Source organism: Lycium ferocissimum, chromosome 10 (assembly GCF_029784015.1).
Source record: "Lycium ferocissimum isolate CSIRO_LF1 chromosome 10, AGI_CSIRO_Lferr_CH_V1, whole genome shotgun sequence".
Taxonomy (NCBI): Eukaryota; Viridiplantae; Streptophyta; class Magnoliopsida; order Solanales; family Solanaceae; genus Lycium; species Lycium ferocissimum.
In genome coordinates this window covers 41,744,200-41,767,528 of record NC_081351.1, presented here as the reverse complement: position 1 = coordinate 41,767,528, position 23,329 = coordinate 41,744,200, and the positions used below count along the sequence as shown (strand labels likewise).

The 23,329-nt window shown below is 34.1% G+C and overlaps 2 protein-coding genes across 2 annotated transcripts; one reads left to right on the top strand and one right to left on the bottom strand.

The window, feature by feature from the left end:
- Positions 1-797: 797 nt before the first annotated feature.
- Positions 798-9,142, bottom strand: LOC132033907 (uncharacterized). Its single transcript, XM_059424053.1, is given in 8 exon segments — positions 798-1,936; positions 1,939-1,963; positions 2,146-2,217; positions 3,809-3,994; positions 4,441-4,564; positions 5,011-5,162; positions 5,798-5,876; positions 8,081-9,142. Coding segments are annotated over 8 exon segments (1,905 nt in total). The 5' UTR covers positions 8,578-9,142; the 3' UTR covers positions 798-1,166.
- Positions 9,143-17,526: 8,384 nt separating this feature from the next.
- On the top strand, positions 17,527-22,346 carry LOC132033906 (fructose-1,6-bisphosphatase, cytosolic-like). The gene is made up of 12 exons (XM_059424052.1): positions 17,527-17,941; positions 19,185-19,232; positions 19,323-19,397; positions 19,480-19,541; positions 19,621-19,687; positions 19,788-19,901; positions 20,054-20,140; positions 20,723-20,793; positions 20,877-20,942; positions 21,603-21,689; positions 21,776-21,851; positions 21,933-22,346. The coding sequence occupies exons 1-12, from the start codon at positions 17,780-17,782 to the stop codon at positions 22,041-22,043; spliced, it is 1,026 nt and encodes a 341-aa protein (XP_059280035.1). The 5' UTR covers positions 17,527-17,779; the 3' UTR covers positions 22,044-22,346.
- The last annotated feature ends 983 nt before the right edge of the window (positions 22,347-23,329 follow it).

Sequence of the window (23,329 nt, the reverse complement as noted above, 5' to 3'; positions counted from 1 at the left end):
CGGATCCGGCATATACTTGTTAAGAAATTATCAAATTTATGCCGGACCCGACATACTCATGCCTTATGGGCAAACTTAGCATAAATATGCCGGATTCGGCATAACTTTGATAATTCCTTAACAAATTTATCGCGGAGGGCATACTTTATTGGCAAACTTTATGCCGAACTCGGCATAAACTTGTGAAGGAATTACTAAAGTTATGCTAAGACCGGCAGACTTGGCATATAGTATAGGCAGTCCTTGGCATAACTTTGGTAATTCCTTCACAAGTATATCTTGCAAGGCATAGCAAAATTTAAACTCGCTTGCTAATTTTTTTTTTTAAAATTTTGACTGTGTGGGAATTTGAACCTGGAACCCATGGGTTTTAATCGAAGGACAAAATTTAAAGATTTCAAATATGAGGGGCAAAATTTAACCAAAAGAAGGGCAATTCTCTTATAATGGGAAGTTCCATATTTTCCTTTTCTTTAATTTCTTTGATTACTCTTTTAGTTTCACTTATCGTGCAGTAGATTTCCTAAGAGAATATAAATGGAGAATATGGATTAGCAAGTACAACCTACAGATATGCTTGAAGTAATGTTCAAGTGAAAAAGGCTTAGAAAATTGGGACTGGAAGGAAGTAGTCGGTAGCTGTTTATCTTTGTGGCCTCATAAGAATACATCCTGCCTGGTGCAAGTGCAAACTTGCCAACCCACCCACGTGTAGGAAAAATATAGTATAGTACTCCAGTATTCAAAGGGGTTTAAAGAATTCCATCCATTAAACAACAAAAATAGACCCCATGTACTTGAGACAAAACACTTCTCTGCATAAGATAATTCCCTAATCAACCGCAAAGATGAGAGGCTTTCTATAGTTACAACAATAATTAATGACCAGTCTGATGCTTATTTATCTCCCTCTCAGAGTAAAAAGGGAGAAAAACCTAATCAACAGCATATGAAAAAATTAATGCCCCAAAGTTCGAAATAACAGCACTGCCTCTCTTAACCCTCAGAATTGGACCTCTCCTAATCAAAAACCAGAATCTTAAAGTTACACTATCACACAGTTCAAAATGGTATTGCATTATGCCCATGACAAAAATCTCCCTGCCCAGAAAGCTTTCACCTTGTTCAGAAGTCAGCCTCAAGTTCAGACTATATCAGCTAACCAATCAAACGATGCTGGGCGGATCACCTTCCCAAGTACATGTGGCGCGGGCCCAGCGTGTCCGGATGCAGTCGACTAAAGCAGCATGCTGAGAAGGTTCTGGTTTTGAAACTTCACCAACAGAATCCTTATCACTTGTAGCTGGTCCGGCAGACATGAACTCCTCAGGAGTCCACTTCGGGGGAACCGAAACCCTCAACTTAGTGAGTCTAGGCCTTTGTACCGGAAAATTATTTCCAGAGTTCCCGTTCATAACTGATTTTGCGATCCCATTGAAGTGGTAAAGATCAAACACCTTTTTTCCACTTAATCCACTAGGATCTTTCAGCCCTCCCGAATTCTTTTCCAAGTCTAACAAGACCTGCCAGAATTCGCTCCATACAATGTATCCACTGCTGGTTAGGTTTTGAAGCTTGTCTGACGGAAGATTGACATTAGTCTCCCTAAGGACTTGATGAAAACCTTCCACGCTAATGAATCCGCCACCTCCACTCTGATCTTGTGCATCAAAAGCTCTACGGATCTTTGTTTCCCTGCCTTCAAGTTCATTCTCCTCCTGAACTTTTGTATCGAGAGCAAATAAGACTGTGTAATGAGAATCACTGCCAACAACCCATATTGGCCATTTCGGGCATTTCAAATGCAGACCAACTTTACAGAAGTTTAGGGACTCTAGCTGGGTAAGAAATCCAACTTCAACTGTTGTGGAGATACCCTTCACAAACATGCCACCACCCAAATCCATCCTCCCATCAAACACATTGGCAACAGCTTCCCAGAAACCAACAGGTTTACAATTTCCTGTTCCAGAAACGACAAAATATTACCACTTGTAAAATATCAAAAGAGAAAAAAAAAAAATATATATATATATATTATAAAATCTAGCCTGAGAAGGACCTAATCCATAACTGGCACAAAAGAAAAGAGCATACAATATAATATATTCACCAAAACTAAGCCTTTTATCAATCTCTGTGTACCTGTGAAGCATGTCCAAAAGGTGCTGTAACCAAAGGTTGAGAAGGATCATCCCTATCAGCTTGAACATTGTCCTGCACAGAGGGAAAGAACATGTAAATGCACGGCTAGTATGCAAGCTACCAAACCAGAAACGAAGACATTACAATCTGCTATATATAAACATCTGATCGCCATTAATTTATTCCTGCTGCAAGGATATAATTATACCATATTGAAGGATTTAGCTTTAGTGTCAACAATGTTAAGGAATAGACCTTGGACCTAAACTGAACTAAGTTATAGGATTGGGGAGAGTAACAAAAAGATGAAAGCAGCAAAACAAATAGATATGAGACAGCAACCGACTCAAATCAATATACAGTACCTACTTTGTCAGTTCATCATACTACAAGGCATTCTCAATTTTTGACAAGTACGAGAATTTCACAGCAAGGCATTTCACTAAGCCCAAGAATTTAATCTTTCGGCTTTAAAGACGTGATTTCATGGCAATTTTTCTGTTAGAGTAAGATCAGTTTAGATTTTAGAATCATCTGCAACTCACCAGAATTCACATACTTTAGTAAGTGTGGAGAGTGATGGCAGATATTTATTTACTAAAATGTGTAGAGGGTACTTGCCTTCCAGTTTAGGACTTTTTTTTTTTTTTTTTTTTTTTGAGAAGGTAACATCTTCCAGTTTAGGACTTTATCCATGCTTAGGCATGATAAATAACTTTTGGATGACATAATTGAGAAATTGATGGTCTTACATGAGTAACAGGGTCAAATCTCAAACCTGGTCAGGTAATACATACAACAACGACATACCCAGAGTAATCCCACAAGTGGGATCTGGGAGGGTAGGATGTACGCAGACCTTACCTCTACCTTTGCGGGGCATAAGGTGGTTTCCGATAGACCCTCGGCTCAAAAGAAGGTCAGGTAATACATGAGCCAGCTAATACCAATTTACCATTCTAAGCTGACCTAACCTTGAGATTTTGTATCCTTGGAGAAAATTAAAGTCAAATTTCTAAAAGGAGAAAAACTTTCATCAGCCTAAAGATAGTTGACTAAGCTATTAGCTGCTACCACTTGCCGGTTCTCAGTAAGTATCCCAGTTCCACTCCCACCGGTTTAAAAAGAAAAGGAGCATGATAAATTGGCAACTTCGATATAAGCTCCCTCTGTCCCATTTGAATGATTTGATATGAAGAACATTGACTTTCAAGGCATTTAAGAGAAAAAGTTGGAATGAGTTATTATATTTGAATTTACTAGATAAATGTTATAGTAGTTTGAATAAGTTATTAAGTTATTATAATTAATTTCACAGATATATGTTCAAATAGTGGTTGAAAATATGAAAAAAGGTATAAAGATGTCTCATAAAATTCAAAATGATATAAGTTAGTACCAATGTACATTAATTTGGGCTTATCAAAGCAGATAGAGTTTTCCATTAAAGGAAGAGGTCAGCATGTGGACAAACCAAAACAGAAACTAGGTCACAAATTGGATTCCGGAATAAGTTTTTATTTGGGCAAGTTGAGATTTCTCCTGCTTATCTTTTCACGACGAAATAAATTAAGTAGTAACAAAAAAGTTTTCCCTTCAAAAGATAGATAAATTTGCTTAGAACAGTCACAAACAAAGATTTGTCAAATAAAAAAGAGCTTACCAGTCCATGAGAAAGCAAAGCAGATATTAGGAACAGCATTGCTCCCATACGACTTCGAAATACTGGGAGCAGTGCTTCAAGCCTTTGAAGGGCATCTACCGGCGAAGTATATGTGTTAATGATTAAAACCTTTTGCAAGTTAGCCGCGGATTCAATTGAGAGGCCTTCAAGTGCTTTAGAAATGACCTGTATAACAAAACACAGTAGCTATTTAAATCAAGCATTAGTCATTCACTAATATAAAGAGATTTACAAACTGCAAGCACTTTCACGTGCACATGTCTCTTATCCGAAAAGGAAAAGAAAAAGGAACATGTAAAAATGGAGTCAGAATACATTCCCTGTACCAAAAAGAATGAGAGCATCTTGAGTACAACACTCAAAAATATTATTCTTCGATAGGGAACTCAACATTGATTCCTTAACTTTATTGAAATAAGAGTTACATATTTAGAAATTAGATAAAAATTATTATATATCACAATGTTCTTACTATATATTTTTAGAAGTAAGAAAGATTTATACTGAAATAAAAGTTGTTTGATTCACCAAACAATTAAATTGGATAGGAAGAGTAACACAGAAAGTAGTAACGGGAAAAAAAAAACACTAGGAGACATCTAGTAGCTTACCTCATCACTTGAACGCCCCTCGGACCCCTCAAGGTTACCATCAAGTGTTCTCAAAGAGGCTATCACAACCCTTCTATTGCTTCCACACATAAACAATATCTCACCCATGGCTCTGACCAATGCTCTGTCGCGAATCAGCAAAAAAGGAAAAGAAGAATAGATTTTTCAGGATTTGTCCAGTAATATCAGCATTGACATAAAAATACACCAGTTAATTCAAGAAGAGATAATTCAATTAGACAACTGACAATCAGTAGACCATGAAAGGAACACCAACAGCGTCAGCAGTTGTTCCTAGTGCTAAAGTTTCTCCATTATAATTTTTCATTTTTTTTACTTTTTTTTTTTTTTTTGGGAGGGGGGGATGGGGGATTACTTTTTTTTCTTTTAACTCATTAAAGAAAGTATTAACATATAAAAAGAATGTGCATAGATGTGCAATATATCTAATGCATGAGACTTGTAGCACTTAAATATGTAAAAGGGTCTCAACGAAGCATAAATTCAGTAATCCGCTTTATAAATCAAAAAATTATGCCCACGCAGGAATAAAATTCACAAAGCATCCACCTTGATTTTTTTTCTTCACTTAGAGATGAAAAAATATCAACTCCAGAAGAATCTTTATTAGCCAATCTTCTCAAACCCACATTGCCAGACAAGCTAGGTGAAGCCACATTTACATCATCCGAGAAAAACACTAGGTACTTGAGAACAAAAGCCTGCAGAATCATGGCACCGTAGTCAAAAAGAGATGGAAAACTAGGTGCAACTTAAATTCAGTCCAAAAAATGCTAACATCAAACAGGGAGTATGATGAATGTATAATCAAGTACAAATGAAAGCAAGGTGTGCAATCACATAGAGCGCACAAATAAATTACTAAAGCACAAGTGGCCAAATACTTCGCCATCCAGCAGAACAAAATGGCACCTGGTTATTTATTGGAAGTGACAGAAGATGCCCATGAATGTACAAGAAATTAATGCATACTTGCACTGCAACTTTTCCAAATTAACACTGGCATTTGTATTCGATACATGTGGCTGTAAAATCATATCAATTTCTAACTTTTAGCAATACCTAAACCTACTGTCCAACGGGGACACATTTCATTCTTGACCGCTAGAAGTAGCTGTGAGATTACCATAAACAATTCAAAGCAAGTCCAGACTCCAGAACTATCTTATCTGCTGTAGAAAGTAGCTGTGAGATTAACATAAGAAAATTAAAGAGCAAGTTCAAAACTATCTTTCCCCTGCAGAAAAAGTTCGCCAATAAACCAGAGAAAAAGTTCATCTTCATCTATAAAACTTTAATTTATTCCAAAAGAAACAAGAGGGAACCAAAGTATTACCTGTATTGCTGCTAGCACACCACAGGGCCCACCTTCATGCTGCACTAAACCCATAGATGTATCTGGATCAGGACTAAACCTATTAACAAAAATTGACACATCAGTAAATCAACTCAGATGAATCCGCGTATCAATGTTCAACCTAAATAGGCAAAGAATAGATTGAGGGAACCAACAATACAAGTAACAAAATTATATAATTTCTAAGCAGTACTAGAATTCTCCCTCAGCACATATCCAAGGTTCAGAAAGATGCAATGACAGCATCCTCTACATCCACACCACACAAAGGACATACTACGACAGACTCTGCATTAGGTAGCGCATATAAACTCTTCTAAGAGAAGTGAAATTTAGCATCACTCAATTAGTTATATTACATGGTGACCATGGACACCAAAAGGTCACAGTCGGTGATGTCACTATTTGAAGGAAAAAATGGGTCATCTCTAACAACATTGAATACCCAATATCAAAAGGGGTGTGCATGGTCTGTTGCAGTTCTTGCCTAAACCTGAAACCAAAATCAACCTTGAGCCTTTGGCTATAATTTGGTTTGATGTGGTTAACCACGTCAAAATGGTCTATTTAACAGAACAAGGAAGTTTTTATCTCATTTTAATTTGGAAAACACATTTTAAAGGATATAATTAGCAAATTAGCAAATCTTGTGTTTTTCAAAAACAGAACAAAATTATGTTACTTTTACATTGAAAAGTACAAATCTAATACTAGGAAATGGATTCGTAAAATGGTGTCTTACATGTCACAGCTCAAAACCCAAGCATACCTCACAGATTTGTCCCTCAGGCTATGCCATCATCGGACACAAAAGCGCATGTGCTATGTGAGCTTGTGGTCTGTCTTATATCGCACTTGACTTTTCTCTCTCTTCCGGTCTTCCCAATGGGATTTGGGTAAGGTAGAAGCCAACCTTCTCTTTGACCCACCTTCATTAGCTACGCCCTGCATCATAGGCGTGAATACAACAACCTTAGGGACTCAGCGTATCGCTGAGATTTACCCCACCATTGAACAGCAGGAGTTTGACTATGATACCATATTTGTGGGCCCAAGCTCATGGAACGTATTGTCCGCTTTTGCCCAACAAACCTCACTTTTTTTGTCACTTGGGCTACGATGTCATCGAGCCAAAAAGTGCGCAAACCATATGAACCCATACTATGTCTAATACAGCACATCATTTTTATCTCCCTTCCAATGTAGAATTCACCTAAAGATGTCATGAGCACTCCTTCTTCAAAAGCTTATCAGCTTAGAAGCATGACGGTCTTCACTTCAACCTACCCTCGTCAGTCGTCCTATGACATGGGGGTTACATAGTGGTATCAAAGCTGGTACCTCCGAAAAGTTAGAGGCCATATAAAGGCGAGTTCAAAATCCACATATTGAGGCGTCTTTTGGGTTAAAGACCAAGGGGACAATACCGTAAGACCCGACAGTCTTGAGATGGCCTAGAAGGATTGGGCCAAAGCAGACAATACCTTGATAATTGGGCCTAGGCCGTTAAAGGTGGTATCAACGCCAGTACCTTCCCTAGTACAGTGATAGGGAAATCTCAGCGAGAATGTTGAGTACCTAAAAGAACGAGTGTAGCAGCCTAAGGACCGCTGGCCATGAACTCAATAGGAAGTTCACTGTTAAACTTGCCTTAGGCAAATGCCAACATCATAGTGGTCGGGGAAATTTAGTGGTCATATAAAGGTGAGTCCAGGAATCAAAAGTTGAGGCTTCTTTTGGGTTAGAGCCCAAGGTAACAAAATTGTGAAACCCAAAAGGCTTGCGGCGGCTCAAAAGGAGTAGGACCATAGCGGATAATATCTTGACATTTACGTTATATATCTACAATTGTAACATTATCCATATCACAAGTCTTACTATAACTACTAGTTTCTATCAATCCCGACTTTTTGTGTTCTTTCTTGTTTTTTAATGATATTCTTATTTCTTTTTTGTTTTATACAAGTACCTAAGCACCTAACAAGCTTGAAATTTTGAAAAAAATATAAAAACATACCATAGCCCGTAACAACTATTTGTTAAACGGTTATCTACACAGGATAATAACATTCATAAGAACACTAAATATACTGTAAAAACGAGTCATCAAGGAGAATAACTAAAAATCCAATTGCCAATAGCAAGTGATCAAATGCAATTTTCAAAATAAACAAACTACCTCAAGATATTATATCACTAACACATCATGCTAACTCCACTAACATAATTTATGGGGATAAAAAAGCATCAATATAACCATACCTTATGCCCTGATTAGTCCACCGACCAAGAATACCTTCGGTAACTTCACAACCAAAGATCATTGAAAACAACTGATTAGCCTCAGCAACCAAAAGCTCTTCCCCCTTCACCAAGCTCACATTTTTCTCCTCACCCTTAACCAAGTTCACATTTTTATCCTCACCCTTAACCAAACTCACATTTTTCTCCTCACCCTTAACCAAATTCACACTTTTATCCTTACATACCACCACCCCACTCCCACTCCCACTCCCACTCCCACTCCCATCCCCACCACCCCCACTCTTCTTCACCACCACATTCTTCATCCTCTTTTCAGCAGCAGCAGCCATCAATTCCCTCTGAAGTCTCCGGTTTTTCGCCTCTGGCGACTCCCCTCCTTCCTCCCCACCACCAGAAACCTCCTCTCCTGGTTTACTCCTCTTAGGCTCAGGTGACTCCTTCTGCATACTCATCCTTAACGCCATTTTCAACTCCTCATCTTCTTGATCCACCATTTTTATCACACCCCACAACCTTTTTTTTCACACACCCAGATCCAAAAATTTCAAGAATCCCACAAAAACAGTAACAAAAACTGAATCTTTGGGCAAAAGTTTCAGTTTTTCTTAAAATTCCCAATACCCAGATCTTGGAATTTCAAGAATTCACCAAAAACTGAATCTTTGGGCAAAAGATTAAGGCTTTCTTGAAATTCCCAAACTTTAAACTTAGGGTTTTCAAACCCCAAATGAGAATTTCAGTTACAGATATACATAACATACATACACATAATAAAAGTAGAATTTGAAAAAGATCAGTATGAAATGTTCATACATAAATACATGTATATATATACATAGAACATAGAATGGATTTAATCAATTTGATTCATAGAATGAGAGAATATAGAAAGCTAATAAAAGCTGGGTTTTTAATTACTGGATATAATTTAAATCTAATATACTTTAACTTTCCATCTAAAGTGACTACAGATAGGCTTCCAAATAGGACAGGAAAAAGGAGTTTATACGACGACGTCCAGTGAGAAGTTCTTAAGAGCAGATGCTGAAATATACATATATACATAGTACTATACATATTATATACGTTCTTATACATATTATATACATATCTACACATTACCTTTACACTACATATACAGCCGAAATGTATGGGTAACAATCATATATCTTGACCATGTTTTATAAACTAGAAGGTCGAAGGGGTACATTGACATACTCAGTAAACTCGTAAAAAATAAATTTAATTAGTAATTTGGCGAAATATATTTTAAGAATATTTATTTGTTTTGTAAGGTAAAATATACAAAAGTGAGCATTATTACATATTTCTAAGACATTTCAGCAATAACAGCATACTTAAGGTAATCTCAGAAGTAGGGTCTGCAGAGGGTAGTGTGTAAGCAGACTTTACTCCTGTCTTGAGAGGTATAGAGTCTGATCTTGATTGGCCCTCAGCTCAACAAAAAAAACATTTCAAAGCAGTTTGTAAAAGAGATAACGGAAGTGAAGAAGTCACGCTAAAATACTAAAGATAGCATGACAGAGCGTTCAGAAAAAAAGGTACGTATATCATATGTATAAGTATGTATAGGATAATAAATATTTAGTATACTTGATATACTATCTATATATTGTATGAATATTTTATAAACTAGATGACCGAATTGTATTTGGTCGTAGTTTTCCTACCTTTTATAGCCAACTCAGCTCTTGTTATTACGAACTCCTCAGTGGACGTCGTCGTATATCCTCTTTCATGTCCCATTAAGAAACCTAATATGTGCCCTCTTTATATGTAGTGCTAAATTAGATTAGATTAAAATTATATCTAGTAATTAAAAACTCAGCTTTTATTAGCTTTCTGTATTCTCTCATTTTATGAATCAAACTGATTAAATCCACTCTAAGTATAGATATACATGTATTTATGTATGAACATTTCATATTGATCTTTTCAAATTCTACTTTTATTATGTGTATGTATGTATATCTGTAATTGAAAAATATGTCAAAGTAGTTTGGAAAAGGGATAACCGAAATGGAGAACTAAAGATAGCATGACAAAGCGTTTTGAAAAAGGGACAGTACCTACAACAAAATAATATGCTTAATAGAAGTGTAAGAAACAACAGACAGTAACAGAAATCAAAAAACAAGAAGCTATAAGCGTAATACTACGACTACTAATATGGAAAGATAAACAAGACAACGCCCAGCTATCTACTAGCCTTCCAAAACCTTTCAAGAACAACAAAAAAATATAACTAAGACCTTCAAACGGTGATGGGGAAGTAATACTCTTTGACGACATCTATCTTTTTGTATATTTTTTTAACATACCTTAACCAGTTATATTTTGATATGATTGTCTTTTCAAAGTTAATTATATTATATATATATATATATATATATATATATATATATATATATATATATATATTAAAATATCACTTTCTTGATTTTGATGTATATATCAAGCACATAAATTTGGAACCAGGAAATATTCATATATATATATATATATATATATATATATATATAACATATATGATATATCTATATCCGTAAGCATTATTTTTAAGTTAATAAAAACTAATAGCGTTAAGTTCGTTTGCAACACTTTACTAATACTTGAGTCAAAAAACTTTTTTGTAGACTTAAAAATTTGAATTGCACCAGGAAAACTTCCTGATTTACAGAAAGAAAGTCGGTTTTGATCAATAATAATAATTTTTCATTTGTCAATGCTGCAAACTATCCTATATCATAATTTAAGAAAAATGAAAGACATAGTCTAAAAATCTCAAATAATGAAATGTAAAAATCAACACAATTTTGTTCTTAAATGTAGAGTAAAATAACATAAAGTACTTCATGACTCTTCTGTATAAAATTCGAGAATATAAACATGATAAATAACCACGATATGAATTATGGTATAATTTTATACAGACACTTGAAAAAACTGTTTTGTATTAAATTATTTGACAGATACGTGAGCAATACCTTAAGAAATAACTTATTAAGTCAATAAATATTAATTTGAATAGAAAAAGATGGTAAATTTTGAAAAGCTCACGAAAAAAGATAAAACTAGAAGGTACGATAAAAATCTAAGGATGCAAACATGAGATATTATATTTTTATGATGGAGTGTTGTCCAATGTGTTGTGATGGAGTGTTCGGAGAAAAGATGACAATTCGTCTTTATCTGGGTTGTGTATAACTTTATTCTTTCTGCAATAATTCTCTAAATCATAAATTCCAATTGAACTTTTGCAAAAAAAATTAATCTTAACTGTTACATTCCAATAATTTATTGAATTTGCCCAATTAGGACATTATGTAAAACATAAATAACACGACATAAATTATAGGAAAATTTATAGTTGAGTAGCAACATTCCATTTCATTATCAAAACCTTTTTGTTATTTCACTTATGGTGAGGATTATCAAGCTACAATTATTGTCTTAATTTGGGTTTAATTACTAAGTATCAATAAGGGGGTAGGGGGTTGAAATTTAAAATGTTCTCAAATCGACATAATGATATAGAAAATCAGTAGGAAATATGCTAATTGTTAAGTAAATGATTAAGAATATCAAATTGAAGAATGCTTTGAATATTTTTATTTTTTTTAATTTTGCCCTCTTCCTTTTTTTGTGCTATATATATATATATATATATATATATATATATATATATATATATATATATATATATATATCCATTTTTCCTGATATATATGAAAAAGACAATTAACAGAAACGATAGAGATCTCGAACAGGTTTAATTTTTTTTCTCAACCAAAACTCTAGCTACAAAATCAATTCAAATAATTTCTAAACAAAACGATAGATCTCAAATTTGCAAATCAAAATTACATATCTAAAATGGAAAGCAAAAGGGGGCCACTTACATGTCAAGACAACCAACATTGAGGACTGATTTTGTATTCAAGGTAGATTATGTCGTCCTAACTTTTCAATTTATTTATTCTAACGACGTTTGAAGCCAAACACTCTTGCAAACTTTGAATTCTTTTCTGTGTCTGCCCTGAAAAGATGTTACAATAAAAAATTGTAGAATCAATACAAACTGGAAATTAGTTAAAAATTTTGACGAACTATAGTCAACATAAAACATCAATCACCTTCTTTGAATTTATGAATAACAAGCAAGAAAGTAAAAATAAATTAATTACGCAGTGGCAGAAAATAAGAAATTAAGCCAAACAAGAACATAAGGAAAGATGAGAAAAACATGTGTGAAAAAATATTCAAGATGGAGATTTTTACTAGATTTTGTTTTCATTATAGAAGAAAAAGAAGAAGAGAAATAGAGAACTAAGAGTCAACATTCTAAAAATGATGTTGTGTAACGCTTTTATATTATGACACTTCTAGTGAATTCGAGTAATCGGGGAAGAGATTGTTTAAATAAATTTAAAGAAAGGAATAAATAGGGATTTTTACTTCTTTTTTTTCCCGCAAATCTTTAAAAGGGGGTGTGGGTGGGGGGGGGGTGGAATATGGGAAAAGGGTTTAAAAGGGAATAACAACGCTGCCTCAATTGTTTTCATCAAGATTAAGACGTCTAAATCTGAATACACATCTAATTGATTAGGATGTTGTCGCTAGATCTGAATACTGATTGATTAACATTATTTGTTTTTCAACACCTGAATGCATAACAAATATACAGTTCACATAAAAAAGTAACCAAATATTTTAAAAAATATGAATATAATAACTTGAAATCATTATTTGATAAAAGAGATGAAATATTTATGTTCGCTAGTAATGGTGGAGATGGTTTATAGTGGCGGCGTAATGATGGTTGGTGTTAGTGGCTAGTAATGATGATGGTGTTGGTGGAGGTGGTTGGTGTTGGTGTTGCAGTCGCGACTATGGCAGTTGATAGTGGAGTTGATTGATGTTAGTAGTTGGCGGTGTATTGGCAGTGGTGACTGAAGAATGTGTGGTCGTTGACGATGTTTTGGTGGTAGTTGACGGCGGTGCTAGTTGTAACGGTGGAGGTGGTTAGTAGTAGGGACAGGCCTCTGTGGTGTTAGTGGTGGCGGTGTGGTGGTAGTGAATATAATTACGGAAAAGGGCCAAAATTACCCTTGAACTTTGAAAAATAGTTCATTCATACTCGCGTTATCTTTAACGATTATGCCGCTTTGGATCTTGTGGGATTGGCATAGTCATCTTCAAAATTATTTTACCCTCAAATAATTTTTTTACCCACTAAAATAACTCAGCTCCGACCCAAATTTTTTTTTTCCAAAGAAAAATACATGGATAATTTTTCCGGAAGAAAAAAAAAATTAATAATTACTTATTAGTTTGAAATTTTGAAAAAAAAAATAATTTTCGTATTAGTGGGTAAAAAATTATTTGAGGGTAAAATAATTTTGAAGGGCTAGGATGATGCCACGTGGCAATAGTTACACGAACAATTATAATGATAGCAGATAATTGGCCCTAAAGTTGTATGGATGAACTATTTTTCAAAGTTCGAGGTAATTGGGCCCTTTTCCGATATAATTATAATGATAGAAGTCTTTTATAGTATTGTTATGATGGTAGTTGTATTTGTGGTGGTTGCGATTGATTGTGATTGGGAGATAGTTGGTGGTGGTCACCGGTGGTTAGCGACAATAATAGTGGTGGTGCTTATGATGGCAGAGGTGGTTAGTGGTGGTGGCCGGTGATTGTGATAGAGCGCTGGTAAAAATTACCTACACAAAAGTACTTTCAAATAAGATTAATACTTTGTTCAATAACTTAATGATTAAGATTAATACTTAAATCAAAATGAGAATAAATACACTTAATAGCGCAGGTGCGGGCGGCTCGCATTCGGATGCCAAAACGCGAAACAAATGAGGCAGAGTGTCTGCTGAAAAAAAAAAAAAAAAAAACTATATTACCCTATATATTGTTTTAAGACAAAATTCTGATCCTAAAATCTCAATCTCAAGTTCCCATCTTCTCTCAGCTGCCTTTCCCCAAATTTTCTCTATCCTGCGACTCTTCCTTTCTTTCCATCATCTTCCTTCTTTTTCTTCATCACTTTTTCATTTTCCGTCACTTAAAATTGAGATGTAAAGTGTTTTTTTTTCTCTCCCATTAAAGTTTTCCGGAAGGAATCCAGCGGTGGTTGTTGTTGTTCTTCGTTGATTGCCTCATATTCAAATCTTGTATTACATGGCATTTCCTTTTGAAGACATTTTAATAGAAGAGTAAGACGGTGGAAGAAGATGGTCAATGCCCGACAGGAGACACTTCATTTTTAGTCATGTATGTCAATCATTAGTAGTGTGTAATAAGTGCATATACATTTTTTAAATACATATTATACAGAAGAAAGATCGTATCAAGGATTACAGTAGATGTTGTATAGGATACTGACACGTGTATATAATATGTATATACTATGTATACACACTGTATTATTTATGTACTAATATGATATACATTATGCTGATACATCTTTGTTGTACTTACTGTATAATATATGTATATATCGTATAGATACCTTAAATGCACGTTCTATTTGTTTTCTCTCACACAAACATGCTCATTGTTGTTCCTTTTAGTTAATAATGTTCCTCATAAATCATTTTTTTTTTTTACGTTTTGCAATGATTTTTTCTCAAATCTAAAGAGGATCATGTGTATTGAAATGATGTTGATGGAGTAGGGCGTTAATATAAGGTTGGAAAATTCAATAGAGTGGAGCTTCAGAAAATATTTTTATTGATTTTTTTTTTTTTTTTAACAAGTGAGGATATAGAAGAGGTGCTTCGAAAATGTTTATACATGTGATGAAACTGGGTTCCAAATTTGTAAATTTGAGGCTGAAATTGAAAAGGTGAGTACTAGTTTTTTATGGTGGGTTATTATAGTAAGAAGGGGATGACGTATTAAGGCTATTGCATTTTGGAGAAGGTGAAATTGTTTGGATGGTAGAACTAGGCAGCGGTAATGAGCGAAAATGGCAGAAAATTTTAGGTGGTGATAAAAGCGCAACAAAGAGATATTTATATGAAGAAGTTGAGCTTGGTCTAGGTCTTAATTTTTAAAAAATATAATATCTTATTGGCTACAACTTGTAATTAAGATTAGTAGGGCTAAGCGGATGTCTTATATTAGTGCTGAACTGCTACGTATATCTCGAGACTCAAAAAGTCACAAAAACATACCCACTTTTTGTATGATGATCAGACTATTCTAAATGCCCTTTAAATTATTGGAAAAATCTCTTGTCACACGACAATTTTATGATGATCATATAATCTAATTATAATTTTTTACATAAAGTGCATGCAGAGGCGGATTCATTTTTTAAATTTCATGGGTTCAGTCTTAAGATTTTTTATATTGAACTTATTATATTTTTAAAGTTATGGGTTCATATTCACTATTTGTTATAATTTTACTAATTTTTTTCGTAAATATATATTCGGCGTGAAAGTTAGGTATTTAATTAAACGAATCTTCAAGATAATGCGATACGCCAATGAGTGTATGCGCGCTTTCCTCCCCAATCTTTTTTGTCGAAAGTTCTAAGATGAATACTAGAGATCCCCGATGCTAGACTATGATTGATATTTGTAAAAGCGAGATGATCATTTAGATAAGCAAAATTGTCGACCTAAATCCTTCATCAAATCCAAGAGAAGAAAAAGAATAGTCTACTTTCTTGGAGGTGTTCAATAGGGCGTATGTTTAGCTTTACTTGGACGTTAAATGAACATGCACCGTTATCTGGCCAACAATGCATTGCATCACCATGCAATAAGAAACTTATCCTAATCTTTGAGAAATCAAAGAATGCCTAATTGTATGTCCCCTTAAAATAATGGTGTGTATCTACTGACTTTTGGGGATTTTGGTGCTGGCAGTTAATGTCAACACGATTTTCATGCAATTGTCCACTAATTTATCGCAGTTGACCAGATTTAATTTTTTTTCATTTCTTTTTACATTGTACAATTAATTAGTTACATCCATTTAGATGAGCTTTCACACCATGTTGATTAGTTAGTGGCTGATATTTTATCATCATACAACTCTTACTCTTTTTAAATTTCACTAAAAATTTGTCATCAATGAAGTTCCAAAATTGAATTTTTTTTCCTCTTTTTCCCTTGGTAGAATTTTTCTTAAAGACTACAATCTCCTTGATATTTAACTCCATTTGCAAGCACCCATTCTTGTTATCTTAAACACTTCACCCGTTTTACAAAAAATGCAATTACTATAGCTAAGAACTTTCATCTTGTATATTTTATCATCATATAACTCTTTATTAACTAAAGTAACTGGTGTAAACCAAAAAACACAACCAAAAAACACAAAACAACTGTATGAACTAACATTGGGCCAAAACAACTTCAAAATCATAGAATTATACACATTAATACCAATTACTCATAAACATCTTTACAGATACTAAAAATATTTATAAAGTTTAACAATTTTCAACTTATTAGTACTTCTTTCTCTCGCTATTAAAAAGCGTTGTTTAAATGTATTGCAATATCTAATTCTTGGAGTCTAGCTATGTCGACATGTGGTAGCAAAAAAAAAGGTTTATCTTTTGAGATAGTCAATGGCCAATAAAATATTCACTAGAAGAAAATATAGTTGTACGGTTTTTGTTTAATAGTTTCTTTCTAACAAATGGATTTGACGGTTATATAAAAATAACATCTTATAAAATATTAATTAAAATAATACTCCATACGTGACCACTAATGAAGTTGTGAAATTATGGAATATTAAGAGGCATATTCTAGTAGAGGCTAAAAAGACAAAGTAAGTAATCTTCAATCCCGATTTATGTGTTATCTTGTGAAATTATGGAATATTAAGAGGCATATTCTAGTAGAGGCTAATTTCATAATGATTTTATGTGTTATCTTTTAAATATTTTTAAATTATTAATTATTATGATTTTTTATATTTTCATTTAATATTTTGAATTGTTAATTATTGTAAAAAATTAACTTTTTATTTAATTTTTAAATATGTAAATTTTATTTTAAAAAAATAAATTCTTTATGTCCAAATATACATGTAAATTGAGATAGAGAGAATACTTTTTTTATCCATGCCTAACCCTTCATTGGTTGAGTTACCTAATATTTGTAGGGATAGAAATTAAACTAGCATGCAACTAGAAAAATATTTAGATGAATAACATATATATTTATAATAAAAAATAAATTTGAATAATAACTAATCCTTTTTGGTTGATCTAGGGAGTAGTAAAATAATAAGGATAAGTCCTTGAAATCCACGAAACATGTGACGTCGATAATGATCAAGAGCCAAACCAGCCAGTGGGAAGATAGAAACAAACAAAGCATAGAAGAAAGAGTACAAACATTCAGTTTTGGAACAGAACCAAAAATTAGCCAAAAGACAATTTGGATCGCATTATCTTAGTGCCAACCACTGATTGCATGCATCACTCTCTGCTTTCCACGTGTCATCCTAAACTTCCTCTGACATCAGATCAGATATAGCCCCATCTCTTTCTCCTTTTTTACTTAAAGATTACCTTCAGTTACGTATAAGTAATATACCAGCATTGAGTAACGTGCCCAAGTTTCAAGAAAGAAATATATAACTAATACTAGTATCAATATAGTTGCCGGAAAATCAAGAAGAGCGATGGATCATGCGGCGGATACATACCGGACTGATTTGATGACCATAACGAGGTTTGTGTTGAATGAACAGACTAAATACCCTGAATCTCGTGGTGATTTCAGTATTTTGCTCAGTCACATTGTTCTTGGATGCTCTCTCTCGTCTGTACTGTGTGTTAACAAGGTACTCTTTTTTTTTGTGTGTGTCTTATTTGTAGTGTATGAATACATTTTCTTTATGTGTGTTCTTTTGGGGGTGGTTGATTAGGTTTATCTGTTTGTGTGGTTTTGGCATGGTTGTTGAGAAAGGTGGTGGTTTTCTTTCGGAGTGTATATGGTGTTTGTTTTCATGTGTGTGTGGTTCTGGGGTGGTAGTTGAAAACGGTGGCGCTTCTGCATGTTTCTCAATCAATTGGTTGAAAAAGGTGGTGCCTAGTAGTCAATCAAGCGGGGGGAGAATTATGAGGTTTTAAGTTCAAATGGGGAGGGCAAAAGCCCTGGTGATTTCTTCCCATTTGTTTAAGCTTTGGTGGACAGAGTTATCAGGCCCCATTCCGCATTGGTGGGAGTACTTAACATGTAACCGTTAGTTGAGGTGTATACAACCTGGTCCAAATATTATAGTTATCAATAAAAAATTAGCGCTTTTGTTTTTCTTTTTTATGACTCAGGTCCCAGGTAGAAAGAATAAGGGATGGGTTAAATGAGTCTTATCATTAAAAAATGGGTTTTAATATGACATGCCAACGTTGGCTTTTGTGGTGCCTTTTATTTATTTGAGTAAAAAAGCTACAGTTTGATGATTTTGGTGATAAAAGAAAACATAGGTGACTTTAGTAGGTTATTTGCATGACTTGAAATGACCATCTAAGGAATTACCCCGATTAATTTTGGTTATCATCCATTCATGGTTACCTGATTTTTCAGGTTCAGTCGATGTCTTTGACAAGAACAGCTATATTATCATACATCAGGTTGACTCCACTGGGGCATTAATACAAAAATGAGAAGAGTCTAACTTGTTTCTGCAGTTTGAACTGGAATTTCTGGTTACACAATTTGGAAATATGCATCAACTCCATTCTGAAAAGCCTAAGCTTTTTTGTGGTTCATTTATTTGTCTTTTAGGACCCAATTTAGTGGAGGAATATCAAATCTTCCTCCTCCCTTCTCTCTGGAGTATTAATTTCAGCAGGGAAAACAGATTAACGAAGTCATAGTGCAAGAAACTAAGTTGACTGCAGTAACTGATGTATAGAGCTCAGTAGCTGTTTCTAACCAATTTTTCATTGTTACCAAAATGTAGAAGGCAGAGAAAGCTTCACTAAAATGAATCTTTTTTTGTTAGTGCACATATACTCTGCCTTGTTTTTTTTCCCCCCTTTACTCCTATATTGATGTATTTACATGTCGATACATCTTTCCAGGCAGGTCTGGCCAAACTCCTTGGACTTGCTGGTGAGACTAATGTTCAGGCAAGTTCATTCAGATGTTTCCCTTATAGTGTTAAAGCATTCAATCCGTTTCAACCTTGGAATTACTGTGTTATTGATTTCTAATTGTAGGGAGAAGATCAAAAGAAACTGGATGTGCTCTCAAATGAAGTATTTATCAAGGCTCTGGTTAGCAGTGGCCGAACAGTAAGACAAGAGACACTCATTTTATTGCTACACTCTTCGAAATACATAGTGATATTAATCTAAAAGATGTCAAATTATGTAGAGCATTCTTGTTTCTGAAGAAGACGAGGAGGCCACATTTGTGGAGCCAGCTAATCGTGGAAAGTACGTGCTATCTTTCTCTGTAGTTTGACATTTGTCATTATGTTTTGAGAGCTAATCTGTTAATGCAATTTAACGACAGATACTGCGTAGTTTTTGATCCTCTGGATGGGTCCTCGAACATCGATTGTGGTGTTTCGATTGGAACGGTATGGTTGTAGTTTGAGCAATATTTTTATTGTTCTTACTGGCTAGCGACTACTATATCCTTTTTCATGTCACAATGAATAATACATCTCATTTATCTAGATCTTTGGGATTTATATGATCAAAGACGGTCAGGAACCAACACTAGATGATGTCTTGCAACCTGGGAAGAACATGTTAGCTGCTGGTTATTGCATGTATGGAAGTTCTTGTACGGTATGGGGCTCACATTTAAGTTTAATATACCTCAAATTAATATTCTGATCTTAATTCTTTTGATCAAATTAATATTCTGATCTTAATTCTTTTAAGACAATGATGAGTTTGAAATACAAGTAATAATATTTTCCGAGATCCGTTATTTGCAGCTAGTTTTGAGCACTGGATCTGGAGTTAATGGTTTTACTCTTGATCCCTCTCTTGGCGAGTTCATCCTAACTCATCCTGACATCAAGGTATCACTGTTCCTAAGCTCCTTAGATTTATGAATAACATAAAACTTCTTGTTGACTCTTAATCTTGAAAGTCTTGATCATGTCTTCAGTACTCAAGATTAAAGTTGATATTGTTCAGAAAGGACATAATTTGGATGGAAAAATGTCCTAATCAATTTTTAGACAAGTTTAGGAATGCTATCAAGATATCTTAAATCTTTGTTAATCTTAAATGTGTTTTAAATAGTCTACTGGCTTCTCTGGGGTTGCTGAATACTTGAATGGTTTTTGAACTACACCTAATCAGCTTTCAGTGCCGTTAGTTAGTAATACAAATGGTACTAACATAAGATTGCTTTAGCATTTCTGGTGCACTGTGTCCTTTTTGAGCTCTGCGTTTACCTCAGATTCAAGTCAAACATCTAGTTTTTCGCCACATTGTTTTGCATTATAGATTGTGGAGCTTATCTGAATTTTTTAAATTTTACCTCTTCAAATACCAACAACGCTTTTCCTATTTGATTTCTTTTTTGGGCAACTTCTTTGGCATATTTCCTATCAGATTTCTGGTTAACATGATTTTCGTTTTGCTTTTACTTGCAGATTCCTAAGAAAGGGAAGATCTACTCAGTAAATGAAGGAAATGCCAAGAACTGGGATGGGCCAACATCCAAGTACGTTAGACGCTTATTAGAAAGCAATACCTACTAAGGTTGTTTCCCTTGTTCATGATGTCCTACCATTATTTTAATTTCAGATATGTGCAGAGCTGCAAGTACCCCACAGATGGTTCTTCACCAAAATCTTTGAGATATATTGGAAGGTAATTGACATTTCTATAGATGCTTAGATTGCTCAGTTTATGTTGTTGCGGCGTCTTGTATGATCCAATTCACCTACCTATAATCTAAATCCATTTATAATCATGCCGGATTTTCTGTTTCTTGACATACTAGGCAGCAATGTTATATGCATGACGCAATTTGAAATTTGCTGTAAAGTTGAAACACTCTACATATGTATAAATCTGTTGAAGATGAGCTCCACAGAGTAAACATGTGATTTTGGATCTGTATTTATTATTCTTTTGGACATTGGGCAATTGAGGATATCAAGCATCCTATACATTTTTACTTAACTGATAACTAGAGTTTTAGGAATCATTACTTGACGACTCTATAAGCCAACTGTGGTTGTAATATTCAAATGTTAAAGGTTCATATTACATCTGCAGACAGGGTTAAATGGAGATTTTTTTTTGGATTTCTTATCAAACGAATCCCTTCAATCTTGACCGTTATGTGCAAAATTTAAATGGATTATTGTAAAGCGATATTGAGCCTTAGAGTCATGCTTGTAGCATGATGAAATGCATAATTTTCTTTAAATGATCTGCCCATGTTTTTGGATTCGTTAATGCTGTATAGAATGTGAATGAACATATTGTTAATCAACTTAGATGAATCTGGACTCTAATTTGCAGCATGGTTGCTGATGTGCATCGTACATTACTCTATGGAGGTATCTTCTTGTACCCCGGAGATAAGAAAAGCCCCAACGGGAAGCTGAGGTAAGTTATGCACATCTTCGGAGTTACTGAAGTATTTCCTCAGGAATAACTTTCTGAAAGCTTTGCAAATGAATTATATGAAACAGGGTTCTCTATGAAGTATTTCCCATGTCATTTCTGATGGAACAAGCAGGAGGGCAAGCATTTACTGGGAAGCAGCGTGTACGATTTCCTTAGCAATAACTTTCTAAAAATTTTGTTTTACAATTATAGTTTGACACTCATAATAATGTTATTATGCAGGCACTTGACCTAGTTCCAGAGAAGATACACGAACGTGCTCCTATATTCCTTGGTAGTTATGATGACGTTGAGGAGATCAAAAATCTCTACGCTGCTGAAGAGAAAAACTGATGGATGTGTATATACCACGTAATCACTTCACTACTCTTGCTGGTGCAGATAACTTATTTCTCAAATTAGAGCAAGTTGCTGGTTATAGTTCACAATAGCTACTGTGACACGATAATACGTGCACATTACTGCCTTGTTCTAATTTTTTTTCTCAATGTATGTACTTCTCATTAACAATAAAAGGTTGAATAGAGAAGTGATGCCTTACTATTGTTCACATATATCTCCTTTAAACCAAAGTTCTTTTGTAATATCATCCCTTTAGATTCTAGCTGTATTTTCCTGCGGGATGATTTCTGGTTTTCATAGCATTGTTTTCTTTCATAGGTTGTTGATTAACATCTATTACTAGTTTACTTGCTCTGAATATTCTTTAAAATGAAACTGAAAGATCGTAAAGAAAAATTTGAAGCTCCAATTAAACAAAATTTCTAGGTCAGAGGACCGGAATAAGTGCTCATTTCCTCTTTCAAGGATCATAATTCATTCTAGGCAAAGGTGCAAATATACCTCTCAACTTTGCGATTTAAAGCAGATATACTCTTCGTTAAAAAAGTGGTGCATATATACCTCTGCCGTTACGAAATGGTGCAATATACCCCTGCCGTTACACAAATGGTGCAAATATACCCTTTTCCCCGAAGGAATTTTTAAAAAAAAAATCATTTAACTTTTTTTTTTTTATTTTAAAAAAAAATCCCAAAGTCAACCCATTTTTTTTTCAGTAGACATATTTTTCTAAAGCCACATGGTAAATTTTTTTCCTGGTGGGTCGGGTCTGGTTCTTTTAAAAAAGTATCTCTGTGATTTAAAAAAAATAAGTCTACCCATTTTTTTAAACGAACCAGATCCGACCCAACAAAAAAAAAAAATTACCATGTGCCTTTAGAAAAATATGTTTACTAAAGAAAATGGGTAGACTTTTTTTAAAGCCACGTGACTTTTTTTTTTTATTTAAAAAATAAACTAAATGATTTTTACGAAAAATTCTATAGGCAAAAAAGATATATTTGCACAATTTTATAACGACAGGGGTATACATACACCACTTTTTTAACGGTAGCAAAAAGGGTATATTTGCCCTTCATTCTATTCAAAATATTTGTTCAGACTAAAGAGCACCTTTTAATAAATTGTTTAATAGTCTAAAGTTTCATGCAAGTAGTAAGCCATCAAGTGGTGGAAATTAACATGTAGAGAAATATAAACCATATCCTCCTGAAGATAAAAACATTTAGAACCTTTATAGTTGGAAGGATTACCCGAAAAAATAAAAAACAAAGTTC

Bases quoted from the DNA above. Each gene is read 5' to 3' on its own strand.
- LOC132033906 (XM_059424052.1), top strand. From the start codon at position 17,780: ATGGATCATGCGGCGGATACATACCGGACTGATTTGATGACCATAACG. The intron at 19,688-19,787 runs GTATGGTTGTAG...TCATTTATCTAG, and splicing joins GTGGTGTTTCGATTGGAACG to ATCTTTGGGATTTATATGAT. The intron at 21,852-21,932 runs GTACGATTTCCT...GTTATTATGCAG, and splicing joins CATTTACTGGGAAGCAGCGT to GCACTTGACCTAGTTCCAGA.